This window comes from Caretta caretta, chromosome 10 (genome assembly GCF_965140235.1).
Source record: "Caretta caretta isolate rCarCar2 chromosome 10, rCarCar1.hap1, whole genome shotgun sequence".
In the NCBI taxonomy this organism is placed as follows: domain Eukaryota; kingdom Metazoa; phylum Chordata; order Testudines; family Cheloniidae; genus Caretta; species Caretta caretta.
In genome coordinates this window covers 79,317,632-79,342,212 of record NC_134215.1, presented here as the reverse complement: position 1 = coordinate 79,342,212, position 24,581 = coordinate 79,317,632, and the positions used below count along the sequence as shown (strand labels likewise).

Sequence of the window (24,581 nt, the reverse complement as noted above, 5' to 3'; positions counted from 1 at the left end):
ATAGAATGGGCCAGATTCACCCAGTTGCATCAGCATATTCTTTACTTGTTTTACTGAGTAGTCATTTTTCATCCCTTTGATTCCTGCTGGAAAGTGAACTCACTAGAGAAGGAATGGCAGGCTTTGGCAGGGACCAGGTTTTTAATTGAGTCCACAGTATTCACATGTTCAGTTGTTTAGGAATATGTGGAAGGGCTACTTGGATCTCAGTCAAATCTCCATCAGACTTTATCATCATAACTGGCTCATTTCCCTCCTGGATTCTAAACTGGTTGGTCAGAGCTGGTGCACAGAGGTAATCGTATCTGTTTACAGGGATTGGAGGAACCTTGATGGTGACAGGCACACTTCAGACAGATAAACCCCAGTACACAACTTATTGTCATAGATGAGCTGCAGAGAGATCAGTATTTGAGCCATAGACTTTGATTTGGGGTTTATTACTTGCCTGCATTACCTGCATGAAACCTAGTCCTGTCAGCTTCAGGGAGTGGCTTGTCTTTGTTTTTTCTCTTCCCTGCCTCCCATTCCAGGAATTTACTGAATGTACTGCCTGTTTGTCTGGCTGTAGAATATTCTGGGTCATGTTATTCTGGAGTGGGTGACACCCTACAATAACAGGCTAGTATGTGTGCACCATGGAGAAAAAAATATCAGTAAAGTGTACAGATTTTAGCCTCCAGAGCACATACTAAACACGTCCAAAGTCTCAAACCACTCAATACATTAAAAAAAACCACCACATCATTTTGCTAATTTAATCAAGTCTTGGAACAGGCTGTAAACAAGAATGGCTGATTCTGTCTGCCATGGGGCTTTTTATGATGCTGTCCCCAAATGCAGTGTCTGAGCACCTGGTTTGGGGTACGTTTGCAACAACTAAGCAGCCATTACAAATACAGATATGCTTCAGTTGTTTGAGATAGGCCTGAGCCATAATGTTTAGATCCAAATGTGGTTCAAAATTTTCTCAAATGTCAGGGTCTTTGGGAGAATGCTTCAGTCCAGGATTTTGGTGTGGTCTGTAATAGAAGAGGCCAGTAGCATACTGTGGATTTAGACCCAGACCCAAACTTTCCCTAAATTCAGGGTCTCCAGAACTGGAATATTATATATTTTCACATTTCTTCCTTTTCCAACTAACAAAATAATAGAGCACACATCTCTCAGCAGCTCTGGTGCCCTGCAGGAGAATTTTAAGGAGTGTTGTAAACACCAGTATCAAAAGAGGGTTATGAAAGCCTGATGTAGCAGCAGGGCCGTTCTTACCCATACACAAAGCATGCAGCCACGTAGGGCACCAGGAAATTTGGGGCACCATACTGCTCCAGCCCCTGCTCCGGCTCTTCCCCAGGCCCCCGTCCCAGCCCCACTCCCCTGAAGATTGCAGCCAGGCCCGACACTGAACTCACTGTCGTGGTAAGTGGAGTGACCCAGCCCCAGCCTGCTCCACTCCCCTGGCTCCCAGACACACCGCCTGTGAGTGCTGTGGGGGCGGTTCCATAGAATCATAGACTATCAGGGTTGGAAGGGACCTCAGGAGGTCATCTAGTCCAACCCCCTGCTCAAAGCAGGACCAATCCCCAATTAAATCATCCCAGCCAGAGCTTTGTCAAGCTTAAAAACTTCTAAGGAAGGAGATTCTACCACCTCCCTAGGTAATGCATTCCAGTGTTTCACCACCCTCCTAGTGAAAAAGTTTTTCCTAATATCCAACCTAAACCTCCCCCACTGCAACTTGAGACCATTACTCCTTGTCCTATCCTCTTCTACCACTGAGAATAGTCTAGAACCATCCTCTTTGGACCCACCTCTCAGGTAGTTGAAAGCAGCTATCAAATCCCCCGTCATTCTTCTCTTCTGCAGACTAAACAATCCCAGTTCCCTCAGCCTCTCCTCATAAGTCATGTGTTCCAGACCCCTAATCATTTTTGTTGCCCTTCGCTGGACTCTCTCCAATTTCTCCACATCCTTCTTGTAGTGTGGGGCCCAAAACTGGACACAGTACTCCAGATGAGGCCTCACCAATGTCGAATAGAGGGGAACGATCACGTCCCTCGATCTGCTGGCTAGGCCCCTACTTATACATCCCAAAATGCCATTGGCCTTCTTGGCAACAAGGGCACACTGTTGACTCATATCCAGCTTCTCGTCCACTGTCACCCCTAGGACCTTTTCCGCAGAACTGCTGCCTAGCCATACGGTCCCTAGTCTGTAACGGTGCACTGGATTCTTCCGTCCTAAGTGCAGAACCCTGCACTTATCCTTGTTGAACCTCATCAGATTTCTTTTGGCCCAATCCTCCAATTTGTCTAGGTCCCTCTGTATCCTATCCCTACCTGCCACCGTATGTACCACTCCTCCTAGTTTAGTATCATCCGCAAATTTGCTGAGAGTGCAATCCACACCATCCTCCAGACCATTTATGAAGATATTGAACAAAACCGGCCCCAGGACTGACCCTTGGGGCACTCCACTTGATACCGGCTGCCAACTAGACATGGAGCCATTGATCACTACCCGTTGAGCCCGACAATCTAGCCAACTTTATACCCACCTTATAGTGCATTCATCCAGCCCATACTTCTTTAACTTGCTGACAAGAAAGTTCCCCCCTCCCCCCAAGCTTGGGAGCCAGGGGAGCGGAGCAGGCTGGGGTGAGGTCACTCCACTTCCCCCAGCTCCCTCCCGTGGAGGCCTGGGGCCAGCCCCTCCTCCCCCCACTCCCCTCCCGTGGAGGCCGGGGGGGGCTGCATAGGGCACCAAAATAGGTAGGGACGGCCCTGTGTAGCAGAGAGAAAGTGGGTGTGGGGGGATCTTGCTCATAGGGTTTTGGAAATTAGGTTGAATTGTGTTGATGTTACTCCTGTTAGTTTTCCGTTCATCTCTTTCAAATCTTGAGTCCAGATCGCTCCAACGAAAGAAACATTTCTGAAATATACTATGTGTATGGAACATACATATATGGAATACACATATGTATATGTATACATATACATGGGGATCAGTCAACCAGTGCTCCCTGGCTCAGTGGAAGGTGAGTTGATCATTATTTTGGTCCGTCTGGTATGCTGTTCAAAATAAAATTAGCAATTATATTGTCTTTGGCAGCTGCCTTACCACAGGGCACATACCAGTATGTGTTTAAAACATTAGTCGTCATAGTTTTCTGTCACTTTTACCCAACATTTAGTGAACATGTGATATGTTCTGTTCTGGGCTCCGTGTGCTCTCTGTTCCTCTTTTCCGGCCTGGTTTGGTTTCTGTGTTTAGCTTATTAGGCATTAGAAAAGAGGGGAAAAGTCATGAAAATTACACTGGGAGGTTCTTTGAAAGGTCACATTTTTGATTTTGGAGGATAAGGAAATGACTGACATTGCATTAGGTAACAGAGACCTAACTTAAACTGCTGCAGTCCGAGGGTTAGTGTTTCACTAGGCAGACATCAGCCTTCCTCATGCCCATGCTGCATGCTGTATTCTTTCCTTTCACTCAGCTGCATTATGCTAACCAAGCCTGCTAATTCCTGGCCTTTCCATTTTAACTGTCCAACGATACGCAAATACACACTCACAGAAAACTTGGTAAGCAAGGAGAATCTCCAGAAGGTTCTTTCTGTTTACAAACTGGGCTTTACAGGCACAATTCTGCAAACCCTCATTCTAGCAAGTCATCCTTACATGAGTAGCCCCAGGGAGTTCAGTGGGACTTGTGCAGGTATGGTCCATTCATCTGGGTAGGGACTGTTTGCATGGTTAAGAGGTTGCAAGACTGAGTCCTGTGCATTCAGAAAAGCTTGGTCAAAAAAATAGTTAAAACCAATAGGTGAGGTGACTGTTAGAGATGGGCCCAGGCTGGATTTGGATGGGAACATTTGGGACGATCAGGGCGTCTGGATCATGAGCTTTGGCTCAGCCTCATCTCTCCTTTTAATGAGAAATAGACAAATCTTAAATATAAAGGATATTTGCAAAGTTATGCAGCAAAATATTGACCTACCTGGTAACCTGGAAAGTAATTGGATAAGGCAGATCTCATTATTCCTATATTACCATAAGTGTGCGTGGTGGTTTGCAGACAAATAAAAGCTGAGGTCCCTGCTCCAAGCAGCTCACAAACTAAAGGCCAAATTCAGCTCTCAGTTGGAGTGACTCAGGAGTTATGTGTATTGCCAATGTCAATGGTACAAGTTACACTAAAGTTACACCAATGGAATTGAGATCAGAATCTGGCCCTCATGAAGAGTTACCGAGGGATTTCACAAAACTGGGTGCCTGGACAAGAAAGTGGCAGATGAAATTCAATGTTGGTAAATGCAAAGTAATGAACATTGGAAAACATAATCCCAACTATACATACAAAATGGTGGGGTCTAAATTAGCTGTTACCACTCAAAAAAGATTTTGGAGTTACTGTGGATAGTTCTCTGAAAACATCTGCTCATTGTGCAGCAGCAGTCAAAAAAGCGAACAGGATGTTGGGAATCGTTAGGAAAGAGAGAGCTAATAAGACAGAAAATATCATAATGCTGCTATGTAAGTCCATGGTATGCCCACACCTTGAATACTGTGTGCAGTTCTGGTCTCCCCATCTCAAAAAAGGTATATGAGAATTGGAAAAGTACAGAGAGGGGCAACAAAAAGTATTAGGCGTGTGGAATAGCTTCCATACAAGGAGAGATTAAAAGGACTGGGACTGTTCAGCTTGGAAAAGAGATGGCTAAGGGGGTGATGGAGGTCTATACATTCATGACTGGTAAAGAGAAAGTAAATAAGGACGTGTTATTTACTCCTTCACATAACACAAGAACCAGGGGTCAGCTGATTAAATTAATAGGCAGCAGGATTAAAACAAACATAAGGAAGTACTTCACACAATGCACAGTCAGCCTGTGGAACTCATGGCTATGGGATGTTGTGAAGGCCAAAAGTATACCAGGGTTCAAAAAAGAATTAGATAAACTCGTGGAGGATAATTCCATCTGTGGCTGTTAGCTAAAATGGTCAGCATTGCAACTTCATGCTCTGGATGTCCCTAAACCTCTAATTGCCAGAAGCTGGGAGTGGATGACAAGGGATGGATCACTCGATAAATTGCCCGTTCCGTCTGAAGCCTCTGGCACTGGCCACTGTTGGAAGACATGATACTGGGCTAGGTGGACCATTGGTCTGACCCAGTATGGCCATTCTTACTGTCTTAGCTAATCATCTATATTCTTAGTTTCTGAACTACCAAATTGCAGGAGTGTGTTAGTGGATCTAGACAACAGTCACCAATAGTTTATTCAGAAATTTTCATCAGGACGTTGGTTTAGATCTTCATAGGTGTAATGAAGAGATTTCTGTATACATCTCATGAGGGCACCCAGCATAGATAAAACAATACTGTACATAGTGTGACAAAGTTCCTCCTCTGCCTTATTGGTGGGTCCTGCGCTTATTGGCGGATTTGTTTGCCTCAGAGATTCACGGCAGCCCTTAGTTTGGCCACTTTTGCTAGTGGCTCAAACCTGCCGTTCACTCAGCTAACCTCATCACTGGCCAGCATGGGGAAAAGGAAGGAGAACAATCCCCACAGTCTCTGCTGGTCCACCTAGTGGGTCGGGGGACAGGCCCCTCTGGTGGGATCCACAGTCCAGGTCAACTCCTCCTGTATCCAATTGGGGGTATGGGGGGAACCCAGGCCGCGCTCTACTCCGGGTTCCAGCCCAGGGCCCTGTGGATCACAGCTGTCTACAGTGTTTCATATAACACCTGTGTGACAGCTACAACTCCCTGGGCTACTTCCCCATGGCATCCTCCCAACACCTTCTGTCTCCTCACCACAGGACCTTCCTCCTGATGCCAGATAGCGTTTGTACTCCTCAGACCTCCAGCAGCACATCCTCTCACTCTCAACTCCTTGCTCACCCCTCACTGACTGAAGTGAGGTCCTTTTTAAACCAGGTGCCCTGATTAGCCTGCCTTAATTGATTCTAGCAGCTTCTTAATTGGCTCCAGGTGTCCTAATTAGCCTGTCTGCCTTAATTGGTTCCAGCAAGTTCCTGATTGTTCTGGAACTGCCCGTTACCTTACCCAGGGAAAAGGGACCTGCTTAACCTGGGGCTAATATATCCGCCTTCTATCACTCTCCTGTAGCCATCTGGCCTGACCCTGTCACAATAGATTGTCTTCATGTTTCAGTGAACAGGAGTTATTGTTTCTTGGGGTAAATCTTGACCTGATAAGTCACTAAATCATGCCGTTCCTCTCTACAGACATCATTATCTGCTCATTAATCCCTAACATCTACTGGGATAGCGCCCTACAGCATCGCTCCAATTTTCTTCCATGCTTGTTTTTTCTCTAAATATGGTGGCTTTAATCAATATTTTCAAGCCATTGGCAGGGACTCGGTCATGTTCTGAGGATTCTGAGCCACCAAGCAAGGTTGTTCCTCTCTGCTCTGTTACTGCTTTTGTAGGTCGGGGACTCTTCACATGATACTACTGCATTACATAAGCAGTGTCCCTTCCTATGGTCCCCACCCATTGCTCATTGTAGGCTCAGACTGCTGCTGCTCCCTTTATACTGGGATAACCCACTCTACCTCACTAATCCTCAAGTGAGGTATCTGCCACCATCTCTATTCCATACAGGCCGAACTTCTTATCTCCATCCCAATTACTATTTCATTGTAATCTGGCTCCTCCTCCTTGCCCAACCCTGCACAATACACTCCCCACCATTTGTTCTCCATCCCCACTTCTGCAACTGTGCTGGCCAGATAGTTCTGCTCCTCGTGGCTGATGCTCTGAATGTTGACTCTTTCTACAGTTAGTCTGGACACTATTAAGGGCTCAATGTCCCCTTAAGGTAGTGCCCCACATTTGGAATGCTGTGGAGTTGCACACTCCACTTCAGAGGTGAAAGGCCTCCTGGCACACCACCAACCCCAGGGGAAGTGTGCCCACTTATATCTCCATTCATGCAAGCAGATGAGACTCTGGTACACACAAGGAGACACTGCATTGAGTGAGAAGATGCCATTTTTACACAGGTTCTTTCCACTTCAGCTGCACTGGAACCAGTTCTCCATTGCACTTGGAGCCCCTTTCTGCCACTCTGGCAAAATAAAAGGGCCTTCAAGAGGGCAAAAATAACCCCCAGGGAATACCCTATGTAAGAGGGCTCCCCCACTGGCCTAGAACTGCCAGAGCAGCCCTGTCCCGCTGCTCCCAGCTCCTGGAGGATATGCTGGCAGAGGATGGAGGGCGAGAAAGAGGCAGGCTGGGACAGGAAGGTGGTTCATAGCGGGCTCTGGGAAGCAAAGCTCCAGAATACAGGGAGCACTATGGTGGTGCAGAGCCACCTTTGCCCTGCCCCTCAAGCCCCCTTTCCTGTGCTCTGCTCAGGGATGGAGTAGTTGTGAATCAGGGCCAATGGTTTTTAACTTTGGACTGTCGGTAACCTAAGGGCAATGGTGACTTATTCAGTGAAAAACAAGGCTGCAGCCACCACCTCTGGCATGAAGGAGGAGCCGTGTGGATACTGCAGGTTGCTGCTGTGGGGTGGGTGGGTGAAAGATCGTTCTTGTTCCCTGCAGAGACCAAGGACACTTCAGGATGAATAGTTAGGAGAATCCTTGAACATCTTATTCACAGGGCTTCTCTAACAACATAGCTTGGTTCCTTGATTGTGAATTTTAGAAGTTATAGCGATATGGTGCTATTTCTGTAACCGAGTTTGCATTGGCTCTGCTAGACTGTAAGAAATGCCAGACGATGGAGTTAAGAAGAATTTAGGAGCTATTGTTGGTGTTCTCTTAAGCCTGATTGTTACCTGGGGTGATTTTAAGCAAAACCAGTTGGTAAAATCAAATAGGATCCCCTCCCAAACAAGTAACTTGAGTGGCATGTTCCTATGGAATTTTATAAGTCAATTTCTTTGAAATTGGCAGCCCGCTGTAAATTGCTACACTTTCAGCCATCTGTGCAGCCACTTCAGGATAATCGTCTTGTCTGTTTATTAAATCATGTGCAGATTTTAAAGTGAAGTCAACATCTCTGAACCAAAGCTAGTGAATAGATAACTTTCAAATCCACAGATGAAACGTCCCCTAAAATTAACTGTCTTGCAATCTAAACTGGTCCATAATCTGAAACTTCTAGTGTTATATTGGTTTGTTTGCAGTGTTTCGGTTTTGTGTTTTGCATACATCTAAACTAATTGCTTCACTAGTGAGCTTATCAGCAGGGTGTCTCCCTGCTCTCCTGAAGGATGGTCTGACGTGATGTGCTGATTCAGGAAAGTGTTCCTATTCAGAGAAACTCTTAAGTATGAGCTTAACTTCAAGCATGTGCTTAAGTCCCGTTGAAGTCAAAGTGGGGCTCGAGCACCTGTTTAAAGCTAAGCCCATGCCGAGGGTCCTTGATGCACAGAGGGGAAAGAGTATATGCTACGCATTAGTCAGAGCACTCCAGTTTACATAAATATTCATTTGTTTTCCATTATATATCATTTTTATGCAGGTGCTTGTGGGATGGATAGACGTCAGAACACATACATAATGGAAAAAAGCTTCAAAGGTATAGTATCAAATGCCTGCAGTAACCCTGGCAAGGAGTTTGGCAGGAGGGTTGTGGTAGAAGAGGTGAGATAGGAATCCTGAACACCTGAAAAATGGTTGCCTGTGAAAAGAAAGCAGCAGAATGATGAGGTACAAAATATACCTTAATGGCTCAGTGAGTGGCCCTCTTGACTTTGAGCCAGAGGTGTATGACCCTTAAATTATGGATGCAAGTCTTCACAAGGTCATAGGCTTAATAACTAGTGTAATACTTGAGGGGGTGCTGCACTGCTGTTGTCATTTGGATGAGTTGGTAAACCAAGATGTGTCTAGCTAGGTGGAAGTTAAAGGTCCCTAGCACAGTTGAAGACCCTAAGCCTGCATAACTACCAAGGCTTTGAGGAACAATTGCTGAACGTGTAATGGCTGCTGTGTATGCCTGCTAAGTCACTACGGTCACTTAACGTATTGCATGGTAAAGCTCTTTAGGAGACCTTTCAGTGTGCACAAAACTATTATAAAAACAAACTGCCTTCTATCAAAGCAGTGTGAGCTACCCAAAGAGAATGTATACAACAGGCATTTTAATCAGTTACTACAGCATTAAATAATTAAACAAACACTGAGCTGAATGCAACTTGGAACGGTGGAGCACACAGGACTTGCCTGAACACCGCTCAGACCCGAGCCCAGCTTCCTTTATATGTCAGAAACCCAGGGGCTGCTTTATTTCTAATTGACTTGGGTTATTCAGGTTTTGAAGGTGAGAATCCCACACATAATGAGCCCTGAGCCCACAAACCCTTCCTCAGACAAGACACCCATTGACTTCCATGAACCTTTGGGTCAGTGAGGACTGTAGGGTTGGTCCAGAAGGTGAAACAAGGGGGACTCAGTATCCCTCTAGAACAGGGGTCGGCAACCTTTTAGAAGTGGTGTGCCGAGTCTTCATTTATTCACTTTAATTTAAGGTTTTGCATGCCAATAATACATTTTAATGTTTTAGAAGGTCTCTCGCGATAAGTCTATATATGATATAACTAAACTATTGTCGTCTGTAAACAAGGTTTTCAAAATGTTTAAGAAGCTTCATTTAAAATTAAATTAAAATGCTGATCTTACACCGCCGGCCCGCTCAGCCGGCTGCCAGCCTGGGGTTCCGTTCACCTAGGCCGGCAGCGGGCTGAGCGGGGCCTGCGGCGGGCACCCTGGCTGGCAAGGGGCAGGCAGCCAGAACCCCAGACCGGCAGTGGGCTGAGTGAGGCCGGCGGCCGGGACCCTGGCTGGCAAGGGGCAGGCAGCCAGAACCCCAGACCAGCAGTGGGCTGAGCGGGGCTGGTGGCCGGGACCCCAGACCGGCAGGGGACTGAGCAGCTCAGCCCGCTGCCGCTCAGCCCGCTGCCAGTCTGGGGTTCCGTCCGCTGGCTCCTGCCAGCCAGGGTCCCGGCTGCCAGCTCCACTCAGCCCGCTGCCGGTCTGGAGTCCCGGCCCTGTCCACATAGAGTAGGTACCTACCTTCTCCCTGGTTCTAGCCATTCTCTTCCTCTCTCTGCACTGAGCTGAGGGTGGGAGCGTGCTGAGAACAGGGCTGGGGGTGAAGGAGCAGGCTGAGGGTTGGGGTGCAGGGTCTGGCCAGGAGCTAGAATGAGGGAGGGGGCTCAGGGTTGGGGCAGGAGGTTTGGGGGTGGAGCGCTTACCTGGGCAGCTCCCATTTGGTGCGAGGAGTGCAGGTGGGAATGTGGGAGGAGTGTGTGTGCAGGAGCTCCTGTTTGGTGCTCAGGGTGGGAGTGGGGATGTGGGGGGTGTGTAAGGAGGGTGCAGGAGTCAGGGCAGGGGGCTCGGTATGTGGGGGGGGTGCCGTAGTCAGGGCTGGGGTTGTGGGGGGGGTGCAGGGGTGAAGACAGAGGGCTGGGGGTGTGAGGGGGAGGTGCAGGGGTCAGGGCAGGGGGCTGGAGGGGATATGCCCTGATTCCACCCCCTTCCCCCAGGTCCCCGGAGCGGAGAGCGCACTGCGGCTCCGCTTTTCCCTCTCCCACTCCGTAGCAAGGGCCATCAGCTGATCGGCTGCAGGGAGGGAGAGAAGGAGGGGCAGGAACCCTGCACGCTGGGGGAAGAGGCAGAGGGAGGGGGAAGCTTGCCTGCCCCGCAAGGAGAGAGCGGGGGGCGGAAAAGAGCGGGCCAGGCCAGGCAGGATTTTTAGTGGCATGCTGCTGTCTGCCCGGGTCCAGCGGACAGCAGCGTGCCATTAAAAATTGGCTTGCGTGCCCTGTTTGCCGACCCCTGCTCTAGAATATACAGGTTTATGAGGCCAAAATCTCAGCTGGTGTTGACTTCAATGGAGCCACCTCAGTTTGCACCATCTGAGAATTTGGCCCTGTGTGTTGATTTGGGGAACTAAATATTTGACAGTCTCCTTCAATAAGATACTTGGCAAGCTTACTTGTGCAAGTTGTCCTTACATGAAACCAAATGGGACTGCCTATGTGAGTAAGGGTTGCAGGATCTGGCCCTTTTTAATTAAATTGAGGGAAGATGGCCCATGAGTATGAAACATGTATATGGCAATGACCAGCCCTTAGAGGTATATTACTAGCCCTCAGCCAGGCCTAGAAAATGAAAATATTTTTTGCTCATAAAAATAACTAATATAATATGTAGGAAAAGATTGGTTTATCCCATTGCCTTAAATGAGAGTACTTAGTACAGCTTCAAGGAAACTCACTATACATGAACTTCCAATGAAAGAAAATCTACTGTACAATTAATTACTCACGGTTTCATCAAAGAAACTATCAGTACAAAAGTAGATTAAAATCACCATTTATTTTTACAAAGTGAAAATAATGATATAAACACACAGTCTGAATTCACACCCACACACCTCATAATTAGGCTGAAGAAGAGTTGTGTGTAAGGTCAAAAGCTTGTCCCTTTCACCAGCAGAAGTTGGCCCAATAAAAGTTATTACCTCACCTATCTTGTCTCTATAATTAAGCTTGGCAGAATTCAAATTTTTATTGTTTTATAATTTCAACGGATAATATTGATGTTTATTTTTAAGCTTTTTTTCTGGTGTTGATTTCATTTTTCACAATTATGGGGGATTAGGCAATACAGTGACTGTAGACACTGATATTCAAAAAGTTAAAAATTTAGAACCCTTAAGGCACAAAGTGTCAGTGTCACATGTCAAAATATACAAAGTAAATATCCTTAAATCAAACTCTAATAAGCTCTCAAGCGGCATTCATCTTATTTGCCGAGCTTCAGATTTTGATGATCATTGATGAAAATATGTGTGTATGGTGAAATCAACATTTACCGATAAAAATCAAATCCTTCCAAGCCTAGCCATAATATATAGAGAGAGATACATAGATATGACTACATATGTGAAGATAAAGAAGCACAGCCACAGTGGGCTATGGAAGTTACATATTTCATTACATATTTAGAATTTTAGCCTTTTTCTTTACATGGTTAGTTCACTTTGCTTGTTGCTGTTCAAAATTCACACCTGCAAGTGGTCCAGTCCACTAAGAATTCCGTTACTTCTCTTGGCAGTAAAGGTCTTCATCAGTTGTTTGATCACTATATATTGCAGCTGACTGCAATAAGCAATGAGACAGGGCTGGATTTTCGAAGGAACTTAGGTGCCTGCAGATGCAGATAGGCACCTGGTAGGATTTTCAAAAGGGGCTGTGATGGGATGTCAAAAGAACAGCACCCTGGGCCACAGCTGCACTCAGTGGGCTGAGCTCAGTAGGTGTGAGTGGAATTCTGCCCATTGACACCAGCAAGGCAGGTGGGGTTGCACAGGAGTGTCCAGTTTTATGGTTTGCGGGCAGTCACTCTTTGTAGGTTAGCCTCAGCACTGTATAGCACATAGGGAGCTGGGTCACAGACATCTACCTGGTCATGAGGGTTTCCCCAGAACACTATCAGTAATTTGTATCGGGTTAATGTGATCTGTGCATCAGGTATTCAGAGTAACAGCGAACAGGCATTTAAACGACCGCCTACTGAGAATGCGGTCTGGTTACTGGGGTGCTGGGCCCCTGGGGGTTGGGGGGGTGAGAAAGCGGGAGGGGAAGAGAGAAAGAACTCCTGGACTGTAGGCAGTACACTGCTATCGCTCTTAATCCAGCAAGTGTTTTCTTTTCATAGAAGGCCATATATGAAACATCCGGTGAGTTCAGTTCTGTGCAGGGACACGTTCTACTCACAGTATCCAGGCTACTGATCTGTACATAACTCTCCGAACCCATCTTCTGCCCCTGAGAGAGGGAGCATGCCTGCAGGCTGAGTCACTCAGAGAAGACAGTTCCCGCTCCAGGGCAATTGGAGTCACACAGAGAAAAGCTTTGGCCTTTATCCCCCTAACCATGTGTGTAAGTCACGGTTGCTTTGGCAAGGGTTCACCTGAGCCCTGTTGGCGGCGGAAATCCAGATCACTCAGTGTGGACAAATTGTGCCATGCTGCCCTACTGCTGCACATACACAGAGAGGAAACGTAAAGAAACATTGATACAAAATGCTGACAGCTGATCCTGCAGACCCTACTCACCCAAGTCTCCCAGCAATGGGATGACTAACATGAGTAGGGCTTGGAGAATCAGGCCATTAAGCCTTTTATTTCCAAGTAAGGGACGTAGCATTCTTTTTGTTATTGATTGTGTGACAGCAGCACCTAGAGGCCCCAGTCTCAGTCAGGGCCCCGTGGTGCTGGCAGCAGTACAGAGACAAAGTAAGAGATCCTCCTTGCCCTGAAGAGCTTACAGTTTAAACAGAGGGGCAGAGAGAGGAAGTGGCTTACCCAAGGTCACTCACAGCTCAGTGGTAGAGCTGGGAATAGAAGTGTCTGGACTCCCAAGGCTGTCCCTTGCCACGAGACCACGCTTGTCTCCTAGCTTAGTTCTGCATCTGCCCATGTCAATTGTTTCTGGAGAAAACCTGCTTTGCATTTTAAAATGATTTTTTCGTTCTCGGCAGATGAGTTCAGAGAGTCACGTACAGCTCGGCAGCAGAGAGTGGGTGACAGAAGCAACCATAAAAAGGAGGAAGCTAGCACAATTAGGTGTATTGTGAACACGGCTGCATTCCCGTTCTCCCATCTCATCCCCTTTCTTCTTGTTTTGCTCTGAGTCTGCTTTAAAACGGCTTCTAATGATAAGTAACTCAGTGAAGTCTGCAATCCTCTTAAACTGTGTTTTGCGTGGGTATGTATTTTGGGTGTGGGTGGATGGAAATTGTCATGGCCTGTCTCATCAGACACTTCCTTCAGGTTCAAGTGCCCAGGGAGTCTCCTGTTTATTATTGGATGAATTCTGCCTTTCCCCCAGCCATTGGTGTTCTTTCCACACCTCTGCTCTTATTGTTGCTCCGTCTGGTCTAGCGAAGAATTCATTCTGATTTTTCAGCAGTAGCCAGACTGGTTTTATTCTTAGTCATTTCTTGTTGCTCGCCAATTTCTTTCAATGTTCAGCATTTACAAGAGTGATTCATGCTTTTGAAAGCCACCATCAACCACTCTGGGCTTTGAACATTTCAGTCTGGCAAAACACTTAGCTGATTTGCACAGGCCAGCTTTGCTCACACACAGAGATTCATATGCCCGCCCTTGCCAGTTAAAAGCGTGGCTGGATTGTGGCTGGACGGACCCAGGCTTGGTTCCAGTGGCACCTCTGCAGCAAAACATTCAACCTCTTTCATTTACTAGTTGCAAATTCCACCAACACAAAAGGGACTCGGACTCAAAGCCCTGGCCGCTGCCTCTGTGCTGGCTACTTAGAGCAGACATGATGTAACCTTCAGTGCAGGGCTTGAGTCTCAGAGCTCCCTATGCAGCTTCCTGTGGTGAGAGAGAGAAGTCCCTTTCCTATGTCCTTCCATTAGGAAGGCAGTGACTCTGTCTGTAATGCAGGTTCAGAGAGTCCAGGTGCCCTGAGCTATCCGACCTGGAGTCATCCTGTCCCCAGTATCTGGTCTGATGCCAGCTTCCCGTAGTGAGGAAACGGGTGGAAGATGCATCGGAGCAGTGAAGGCCTCAAAAGCTGTATTGCCAACATCAAGTGCTCAAAAATCATGAGTTGGGCCCCAAAATGAGATTGGCTTAGAAATTTGTGAGACTTAAAGAAATAATCGGAGTTTGGTTCTTGCGATTCGTCGGCTGGTGTTTGCACCTTTAGGGGTCACCGTTACAAACGTTTCTTTGCGACCGAGGGGCTAGAAACTTGCTATATTTTTTAGATGAAAGCAGAGACTCTTCTTTGAGTTGTGTGCCTATGGGTGCTCCCCTTCAGGTGCGCATGCACCTTTCGAGCCCTTGATAGGAGAGTTTTCCACTGGCAGTGCCTGTTCAGCTCGCTTATGCCTCCTTGTGCCAGACACTGAGATGACATAGAGGTGCACGGGTGAATTGCCCTCAGTTCCTCCTCTACCACATTGGCCTGAGATGCACACCTAGCATGCCTGTCTGGAGCATACCTCAGCTATTTTGTATTCTTCTTATAGTTGTTTAAAATTAGTTAGTATAGTCAGTGGTTAGTAGACATTATAGTTAGTAACTAGTCAGACATGCGGCCGACATAGTGGGTTTTCACCCACAAAAGCTTATGCTCCAATACATCTGTTAGTCTATAAGGTGCCACAGGACTCTTTGCCACTTTTATAGTTAGTAAGTGTCAGTTGTGAGAGGACAGATTTTTTTTTCCTCCCCTCTCTCTTCTTGGGGAGTCTTGTCTTCCTGGTGTAAAATGCTGCCTCTTCTGCTGGGAGGCTGTACCCGTGAGCGTCGGCCGCTCTAAGGGTGTCCATTGTTGTGGGGGGTCCCACGTCTCCCACAAGTGGAATTTCCTCCTAGACCACATGTCTAGGGCAAGAAAGAACAGGGAGACTCCGCTCAGACTGTTCATGATGGAGCACTCACTTGGACCAGTGTCTGAGTCAAGACACGAGAGACACGCCCCGCCTGTACATCGGTCATCGGACAGATCCAGCTCCCCTTTCACCTTGGCACAGGCTTCCCCTCAGAAGGGCAGGCCAGTGGAGCTTCTGAGAAGACTCCCAAAAACAGGAGCATGGACTCTCCTTTGAAGGAGCCTGCTCCCCAAAAGCCCAGACCCCCTGCGAAATCTACAGCCTCCAAAGCCTTGACCTCTCGGCCCAGTACCGCTGAGCCGGCAGTCTCCTCCTCTGGTCCTGGTAGAGCCAGAAGGCCCCAGAGCTCAAGGGAGAGATGGCTCTAACATGGCTTCAGTACCCTCTACCAGGGACAAAGAAGGCAAGCATAAGTGTCCCAGTCCAGTACCACCACTGGCACCTACCCGTTTGGCACCCTTAGTACCTAGCAAGCAGTGGCACCAGACGTGACTGGCATCTGCATTGGTATGCCCGCCATTGACAGTACTGTCATCTTCAGCTACTGCATCCTTGGCTACCCTCTTGGTACCGATTCCCCGCTCGGCACCACAAGAGTTTAGACGTGCAAGGGACCCGCCATAATGGAGGAGCTGGAATCCCTGTTCCTCGTGGGTACGTAGCACCTTTTGGTACTGAGACCTCGGTCTCCAGACTGTTACCATTTCCCTGGTACCGCAGGACTCTCCACCCTTTTCAGTGGGGGCTCCTCCACTGGACCATGTTGAAGAGAATGAAGGGAACTTCATCAGTCTCTTCTATTTCAGTCCAGGGTCCCCCAACATATCCTGTCAGGAACCCGTTCTTTGACCATCACAGGGAAGATTGCAACCATCATCAAGAATTGTGGAACCAACCCTTCATCCCACCACAAGTCCCATATGGGCCCTCCCATACTTGGGCTGCTTACCGACAAAAATTCTCCAGACCACCGATACCATCTCAAAGGGAGACTACAATTGTTCAGTCCTCTCCTCTCCAGGAGATGTTTGAGGAACAAGAGGCCAGGGCAGATAAGAAGCCACACCTCAAACACCTATTTCATCCTGCAGATGAAGTGGTTATGCCTCCACCACCTTCCAGGGCCAACGATTTTCAATAGTATTAGGACCTCAGAAAGAGGGTAGCTGACACTCTTCAATTCCACTTGAAGACGTCAGGGATTCACAACACAAGCTGCGGTAAATGTGCAGTGCAGGCAACACTTCTCCAGGTCTGCTCCACATGACAAGAACCAAAAGAGACTGGATCTCTTTGGATGGAAGTTCTGTTCATCAGCAACCCTAATTCATCAGGGAATTAAAATATGAAGAGCAGACATTCCTCTGATTTCTATTTGTGTCCTATTTAATATATTTATTGAACATAAATGCAAAATATAGAAGTGCTGGTTATGATCCCATAGTTAAGGTTGAGTTTTGCACTTAAATCAAGAATTCAACCACTTTGTATAAAAAATACAGCATACCTAGAGTTGGTCAGACTGTTTTTGTCAAAACGGTTTTCCATTGGTTCAACAAAACTGAAATCTTTCATGAAATCATATCAGTTTTGACAGCATTTCATTTAGGGAAAAACCTGAACACTTCTGGAATGAAAAGTTTTGATTTTTCATTTCTAAATTATTTTAATTTTGACATTTACTTTATTTTATAAATATAAAAATTCAGTAAAAGGCTTGAAACGTTCTGATGTATCATGAAATGTTAAACATTCCAAATGTATCAAAAAGAAACATTTGGATTAATTTGAAATGAACATTTTTTTTCAGGATTTCATTTCACACAAAAAAATTTTGACAGTTTGTTCTGATTCTGGGTGATTTTATTTTTTAAATCTTGATTTTTTTTGTGTGTGTGTGTGATAGGAAATTATTTTTACCAGCTCTTAGTAACACCCCCTCCCCCAAAAAAACCCCCAACACGAATTCTTTGAGCACAGAATGAATTTTCTGCAAATTATATGAAAATTGGTAAATTGATTTGAGTTAAAATTTTTAAATGGGTCTTGTAACAAATTTAGCACCTCGTGTCAGACGTTTTTTTTCTCCCAAATCATCTTAACAAAATAACACAGACTTTTCAAATCCTCTTAGAGTTAAAACTCATTGAGCTCTAGCGCATATTATACCTAGCAGATGATGGCTCCCAAGTGCAACATGTTTCCAAATACATGCTGTGCTCTATAAATTACATCCTGTTCAGAGTGAAGGGTCAAGTCTCTTTGTTTAGTTAGGCACATAACTCCCATTAATGTCAGCAGGAATCATCCCTTTGGGATACTGCTTCTCCATGCCCACTGCTAAAGGCGTTTGGACACAGAATGGTCCAAATGAATCTATATGGTGTGAGCGACACTTCTCCGATACTTTATGGCATAAATCCATTGATTTCACTAGTTACTTCTGATTTACACAGCTCTGAGGCCCTGCTTGCACTTTAGTTATGGTTCTCACAGCAGTTCTTTGTAAACCCTCATTTGGGAGATACAAATATCTGAGCCGGATTGAATCGTGTTCACTGTAAGGTGGGAATTTGGTCTGGGTTAGAGCCAATGTGCACATTTTCAAATAAGAAACAGCACAGTTTAGTTCGGCTGTTTACTTGCTCCAGGCAGAACAGAAATAAATGTTTTTAAAAGTTGTAGGTGAAATTGTTCTGCCAGAATCTACTTTTCAAGCGTTTAATCCCCAAACCTGTGCAGATCAGGTCTGTTCTGGGGCTTTGGGCAGCTCCAGCCAGTGGACTCTTGGGGAGTTTGAAATCTGCTGGTTATCTTTTCATCTTGCTTTGACCTTTATGATGATCTTGTTGATCCTTAAGGCTACAGAGCCCCATTGATTCCTGCCTTTCGTCTCCTGTGTACACCCATTCATCAGCATGAATAGGGCGAGGGAAGTAGGTTTGCTACATTCTCACTTTACTTGATTAAACAGTTTCTGTTTCCATAGAATTTATAGCCCATTTTTATTAAGGTCTGTCCATCAATTCCTTGTGAAGGGTAATTTGTCAAATGAACAGTCTTTGCTATGAATATTTACGAGCCACTAGAGGATGTCTTTTGCTGACCGCTAGCTGGGGCTTCCTTTTGCTAGAATGGAATAAAAACAATGTTCCTGATACTGCAATCCTAGTCAGGGACTGTCCCTCTGAAGTGCTGAGCACTCCCCCATTGAGGTGAAACCAATTGAAGCCAAGAGCACTCAGCATCTTACAGGATCAGGCCCCTCAATCCTCACTCAGACAAAATTCCCACTGAAGTCAATGAGAGTTTTGCCCTGGTAAGGGCTGCAGAATTGGGCCTAACGCTATAGCACAGGTCCTTTCATTCTAGGGCTTTCCATTTCTTTGCATGATTCCTGTATTCTTTGTGTATCATCCCTCAGCTTTTTAGGCAGGAATGCACGACAGACCTTTATTAACTCAAATGCAGTGTGAAAGGGACAAAACTCGAAGTAGCTGGTGCATGGGAGGTTTTGATCTTTTGGGGTCTGATCCATTGCACATTGAAGGGATTGGAAAGCTTCCTGCTGTTTTCACTGGATGCTGAACCAGGCTCTTAAAGTCAGAGGGCCAAATTCTGTTCCCATTCACACCAGTGTAAATCTGGAGTAACTTTTGTAGTGAGTGAGGTCACTCCACACTTCCGTTGATGTAACAGAGCAGAATCGATTTGTTTTATATCCTTCCAAACCTGTAGTTTTGTAATGGTCAGAGAGCTTTAATTTGATTGTTGTATGCACTGCACTGGTACCCGGTTCCTGCAGTGTTCTCATCCCCTGTGTATGTGCCTTGTGGATCTGGTCTGTGGAGCTAAGCTCCCCAAGTCTCTCCTTGCTAGTCTGCTAGCCTGCTCGTTCTCCCCAAACTCCCCTGCTGGTCTCATCCCGCTTGACTTCTCACCAGAGGTTTAAGAACCAAATGTTACGGTGAAGGTCCATTGTTGCTCAGAGTCCAGTGCTCATACAAAATGCACTCTTGCAGGTTTACTTGGACACTGTGAAGGGTTGCAAATAACTGAAAAATCAGCTGTGGTTGTCAAAAGAAGGAATGTGCATTTTGTGATGCAGGATTCTGGAATTGTTTTTGCCCTGCTGTTAGCTTTCTTGCTACACAGATCGATCCTGCTAATGCTTAGTCACACGAGTAATTAATGACAGCCAGTGGGATGGTTGTAAGAGCAAGGGTTTGCAGGATCAGGCCCTGGGGGCTTGCAAAGTTTGGAAATGCTCTGTGGGTCGCCTGGTCATGAGCATGAGTTAATAGGCTTCTGCTCAACTCCTCCTGTGTGAGATTCACAGTTTAGCTGGCATAGGGATGCCGTTAATTTTTGATGTGTGGTTTTTGCTCTGTCACAGACCTTCATTGAAATGGGAAGGACAAAATATTTGTCAAACAGATGCTGCATAGAGAGGGTTCCAGAATTCTGTTGTCAATCGAAGATCTCCTTCTGGAGTTCGAAGCCAAGCATCAGAATAGAAATAGGAAAGTACAGACAGCATGAATGCCCCCCCCCCTTCCTCCAGACCCCCATGTGGAAGGGACTCTGTATGTTGAGTTGCCTTTTCCAAAGGGAGGGCATCCCTCTGGTCCAAAGAGCTGTATGGGAGGAGCAGGCAGCCAGGGTGGAGGGGAAGACACATTGCCTCAGATCCTCAAAGGTATTTAGAAACCGAACTTGCACTGATTTCAGTTAGGTGCCTAAATACCTTTGAAGATCTGGGCCCTTGTCCTGATGGTACCACGCTGTCAGGAAGGGATGGGGAGGTGTAGCAGGGCCCTGGGACATTGCAGAGACACACACACAAAAGCAATGGTAGGTGTCCCAACCAGCAGGTAGGATCAGGCACTGAATCAGTGAGCAAACTTTCCCACAAGGATGTGTACCAAGACTGTGTCCGTGAAGAGAGGAGATTGAGTTTGCTCCCTGCTGACCTCAGCTGAGGAACTGATCCTACAAGATACCAGTTGCCCTCACCCCTTGAGTAGGAGTCAAGAGCTTTCAGCACCTCATAGGATCAGGGAATGCTTTTTGGTTCATGTATTATCCCAAATAGCATTATCCCACAGGTGGGGGCTGTACTCGACTCTGCATACGCACGAACTCCTAGCACGGCATCCCCAAAGTTTATATGGAGATGGTTACACAACAGATTAAAGGGAACATACGATACTGGGTCAGACCAAAGGTCCATCTAGCCCAGTATCCTGTCTTCTGACAGTGGCCAATGCCAGGTGCTTCAGAGGAAACGAACAGAACAGGTCATCATCAAATGACAAAGTGTCTCATAGTAGTGGAAACAAATAGCAGCAGAGAAATATTTTTAAAGGGGAAGAGATGTCTTTGTTGTCTGTTTATTTCTTAACCTGAATTTCTCTTTTTGTCTCCCATACTAGACAGCGGGGGCAACTGGGAATTCAGATATTTTGCAAGTCCCACCGTTGCACCGGGCGTGTTTCATAGATACCAGGATCTGCCTTTGTACTGTAAACCAGCACAAGAAAATGCCTCGCCTTTCATTGCATCGCTCTAGTTCTAAATTACTGAAAATGCACAGCAGCCGGACTGCACACAGCAGCAATGGCACGTTATTGAAAGTCACTGTTAAGACTTCTTTATTCTTTCTTTTTTTATTCTTTTTAAATAGCACGACTGGCACTACTGTTTGTACACGGCTGAAATTCTCAGGCCAGTTTCAGGACTGGGTAGTTCTTGGTGGCTTCCTTATCTCATGCCAACCTTTCTCTCCTCCTATAATTTTGCCTGTGTTACAGTCTGATGTATTTATTTCTTATTGGGGGAAGGGAACGATCAGTGTTTACAGCATCAAAAAAAACCAAGAGACATAAGATGGGCTTCATCCCACTGCAGAGCCTGAAGAATTTCTCTGAGAGCAGGGGTCTCCCCTACAGAATTTTTATCATCAGAAGGGAACATGAAGAAGAAATCTAATCCTTCCAGTGCTGGATAGCCCCTGAAATTACATCTGACAGAGAACCACTAACCACTTTGATTGATGCAGTTCTAGGGCTGCTGGAAAAATTAATTTTCAAACATACGACATTTGATGTTGGCTGCAGCTCAGGACGCTAACCCTGTAGCTTGTCTAGCATACCAAGCACCGACAGAAATGACTACTTTCAAAGCTGGCTCAGAGCAAACCTGTGCATGCTTCCCTGGGTCAGTGCATATAAAGAAAGGATGACGTTAGCACTTAGGTCCTTGAGGGTTATGGAGGGCTGGGGAAAGTTGCCATCTGAAATTAAACGATGTTGCCAAATAGTGTAATGAAGGGCAGTTAGACCCGTTCACAGGAATGGCCTTGGTACCAAGTACGGTTTTCCTACTAAATGTTGAGGAGATGGATTGTGGATGAGTTTGGATAAAGGGATGATTTATAGAGGTCATGCTCTGGATGTGCCCAAAGCATAAGTGTTGGATTTTTGTACTAGATGCCTCAACGGTTAAAGTTCTTCCCCCTCTCTGCAGAGGTTGAGTTGCAGCCATTCCCATCTATCTGCCCTTTCTAAGAAATCGACTCTGTTCTTGTTTTGCAGAGTATATGAAAGAATCTGTGTGTAGTTCAAGCACCTGCTCTCTGAACAGCAGCGAAAACCCATACGCCACCATTAAGGATCCACCCATCTTGACATGTAAACACTCGGAGAGCAGTTATGTGGAAATGAAATCACCCATTCACAGGGATTCACCCTACTCAGAACTGCCAACCTCATCAAAGACTAATAAAAATATATATGAAGTTGGTAAGTGTCCTAGATAACCAAGGAAGCTCAGTAGTTCAACAGGAGCAAAATTAGTTTTAGCAATATTCTCTCTTGAGTTTTACATTAGGAGCAGAGGTCATTAGGTTTTGGCAGAATCAAGAGACAACTGTGCTTTATGGGACAGGGACGGAGCTGATTTTCCTATCTAGGGTCCCAAGTTTGGGATCAAAGAGGAACACAATCCTTCTGTATGCTTGCTTGTTTTTAAACTGTTTTGAGTTTCAAATCCCAATTGCAAGATTAAAAAAGAAATGGCAGATCGTTTGAAAGTGTTCTTTGCGGTGCCCTTGGAACTAAATCCGGAGTAGCAGAAAGAGTTTGGAAAGGATTTGCCTGTACGCATGTGTTAACGTGAGCATGTAAATCTCTTGACTATCAGAACTAGCAGCCTGCTAGCCATTGTAACCCATTTCTCATTGTATCTTCAGAGCCCACTGTCAGTGTGGTCCAAGAAGCCCGTGGTCGTAGTGTTAATTACAACCAGAATCCATATGACCTGCCTAGGAACAGCCACATTCCTAGTCATTATGACCTTCTCCCTGTAAGACACAGCCCTACCCATGGGGCATCTTGGGACAAGCAGTCTTAAAGGGATACGCTTCGCTGTCGCAATGTGCTGCGAACATTCTCTTTGACTAAATGAAAGAAACGAAGACAATCCTTTTTGGTTTTGCAATATGCTGACGTGACTTGAAATAGTATTATACAAGGAACCTAACCTAACAGAACATTCGTTCGGGCCAACTACTGCTGCATGATATTGAAAAAGATGTTTTTATACTGATCACAGAAAAATAAAGAACCATCATCTCCATCTGACTGGAACAATTACTCAAGGAAGCAGTTTACAGAGTCCAGTCAAAGACTCTACAGACTGTGTTCTATTAACTGTAAACTAAAAGCAACCCACCCGCCCCCCAATTGTAAGTACTTACAGCTACAGATGTACATTTCTACCATCCACATAAAGAGACCTTTACTGTTAGAAACAAGATGTCTAAAAAGATGCTGGAATATATTTTACATACGCATCGTGGAAAAGGATAGACACACAAAAAACAGGAAAGACTGAATTTGTAATCCTTGGGTCATGCTGTCGTCATATCCATTCTGTGTACATGTCAATTTTATTCGTGGTAAATTAGTTTTGTAATTTCCTGTTTCTAGTGGCTGCCAAGAGATTTTAGTAGAGGACTATTATGTATACACTGTCTGTGGTTATTCTCAATGCCTCATGCTCATTCTAAGCAATGTAAATCTTCATAAGTCTCCAGTGATCTTTAACCATAGAGCTCATCTGAACAGTGTGTCTCATGCCCAACATATATAACAACAGCCATGCTGGGCCGGGCCAGACCAGTGGTCCATCTAGCCCAGTATCCTGTCTTCCGACAGTGGCCAGTGCCAGGTGCCCCAGAGGGAATGAACAGAACAGGGCAATCATCGAGTGATCCATCCCCTGTTGTCCAGGCCCAGCATCTGGCAGTCAGATGCTTAGGGATACATTTTTAACAACTATGGAAGCCTTTGATTGTTGGTGGTATTTTATTTGGCCTTATACAGCTGCTACTTTATTCGATACAGTGGCCCAGACTGTCAACTGCTCTAAATTGGCACATAGCTTCAGTGACTTTGATGGCGCTATGCAGATTCACAGCAGCTGAGAAGCCGTTCCACTGCCAATGTGTCAAAAATCTAGCCCTGTTTCTGTTCTGCACCCAAACCAATGCTTTCTAAGCCATCATGGGGTTTCTAGACCATCTTTACAAGCCATTGCATTATAGCTAAATTAATTGCATGCCATTTATAATAAACCCTTTAATTTCATCGGCATTACCATGTCGTACAACTTCATCCATCGCTGAGTCTACCTGAAATGTCATTAAACTGAGCTGTGACCAGATTTCCTTCTTAAACAGCTGTTTGTGGAATAATTACCATGAGGTTTGCCTTGGAATAAGGTTTGCTTTGGAATAAGCCTCCTGGATTATTTTTTGTAGTCCTTCTTGACATAGAAAATAGAATACTTGCTATTAAGCAGTTTCTTGTAGCTCTTGAGCATGAAGTAGTATGATGCTAAGTATGTAATTTCATTAGGCAAACGCGGGAGTAGCAAATTGATTGCATCTTAAATATAAAAAAGTCTGTTGCATTTTTGCTGTTCTGATGGAACTATAAGAGAAAGAAAAGCAACTGTGATCAGTTTGTTAAAGCATGAATTGATTAGTAAAAAATACTAATGCAGGAAATAGCGGCCTAAGGGCCTGGTAGTAAAATTCAGAGCCTTTCACCTCTAGATCACCGGTTTGAATCCGGCTCCAGCTGGGAGTC

The 24,581-nt window shown here is 45.7% G+C and overlaps 1 protein-coding gene across 8 annotated transcripts in view; it reads left to right on the top strand.

Moving 5' to 3' along the window:
• Window positions 1-24,166, top strand: part of MEGF11 (multiple EGF like domains 11) — a 380,480-nt gene extending 356,314 nt beyond the window's left edge. For 4 of the 8 annotated variants that reach the window (XM_075133231.1, XM_075133230.1, XM_048866670.2 and 1 more), the window contains 3 exons: window positions 8,510-8,566; window positions 22,023-22,229; window positions 22,679-24,166. In XM_075133231.1, coding sequence (XP_074989332.1) covers window positions 8,510-8,566; window positions 22,023-22,229; window positions 22,679-22,839 — 425 coding nt within the window. In that variant the 3' untranslated portion in view covers window positions 22,840-24,166. Of the gene's footprint in view, window positions 1-8,509; window positions 8,567-20,861; window positions 21,119-22,022; window positions 22,230-22,678 lie in introns of those variants that run through there. The other 4 variants (XM_048866673.2, XM_048866671.2, XM_048866674.2 and 1 more) reach the window with 3 other exon arrangements.
• The last annotated feature ends 415 nt before the right edge of the window (window positions 24,167-24,581 follow it).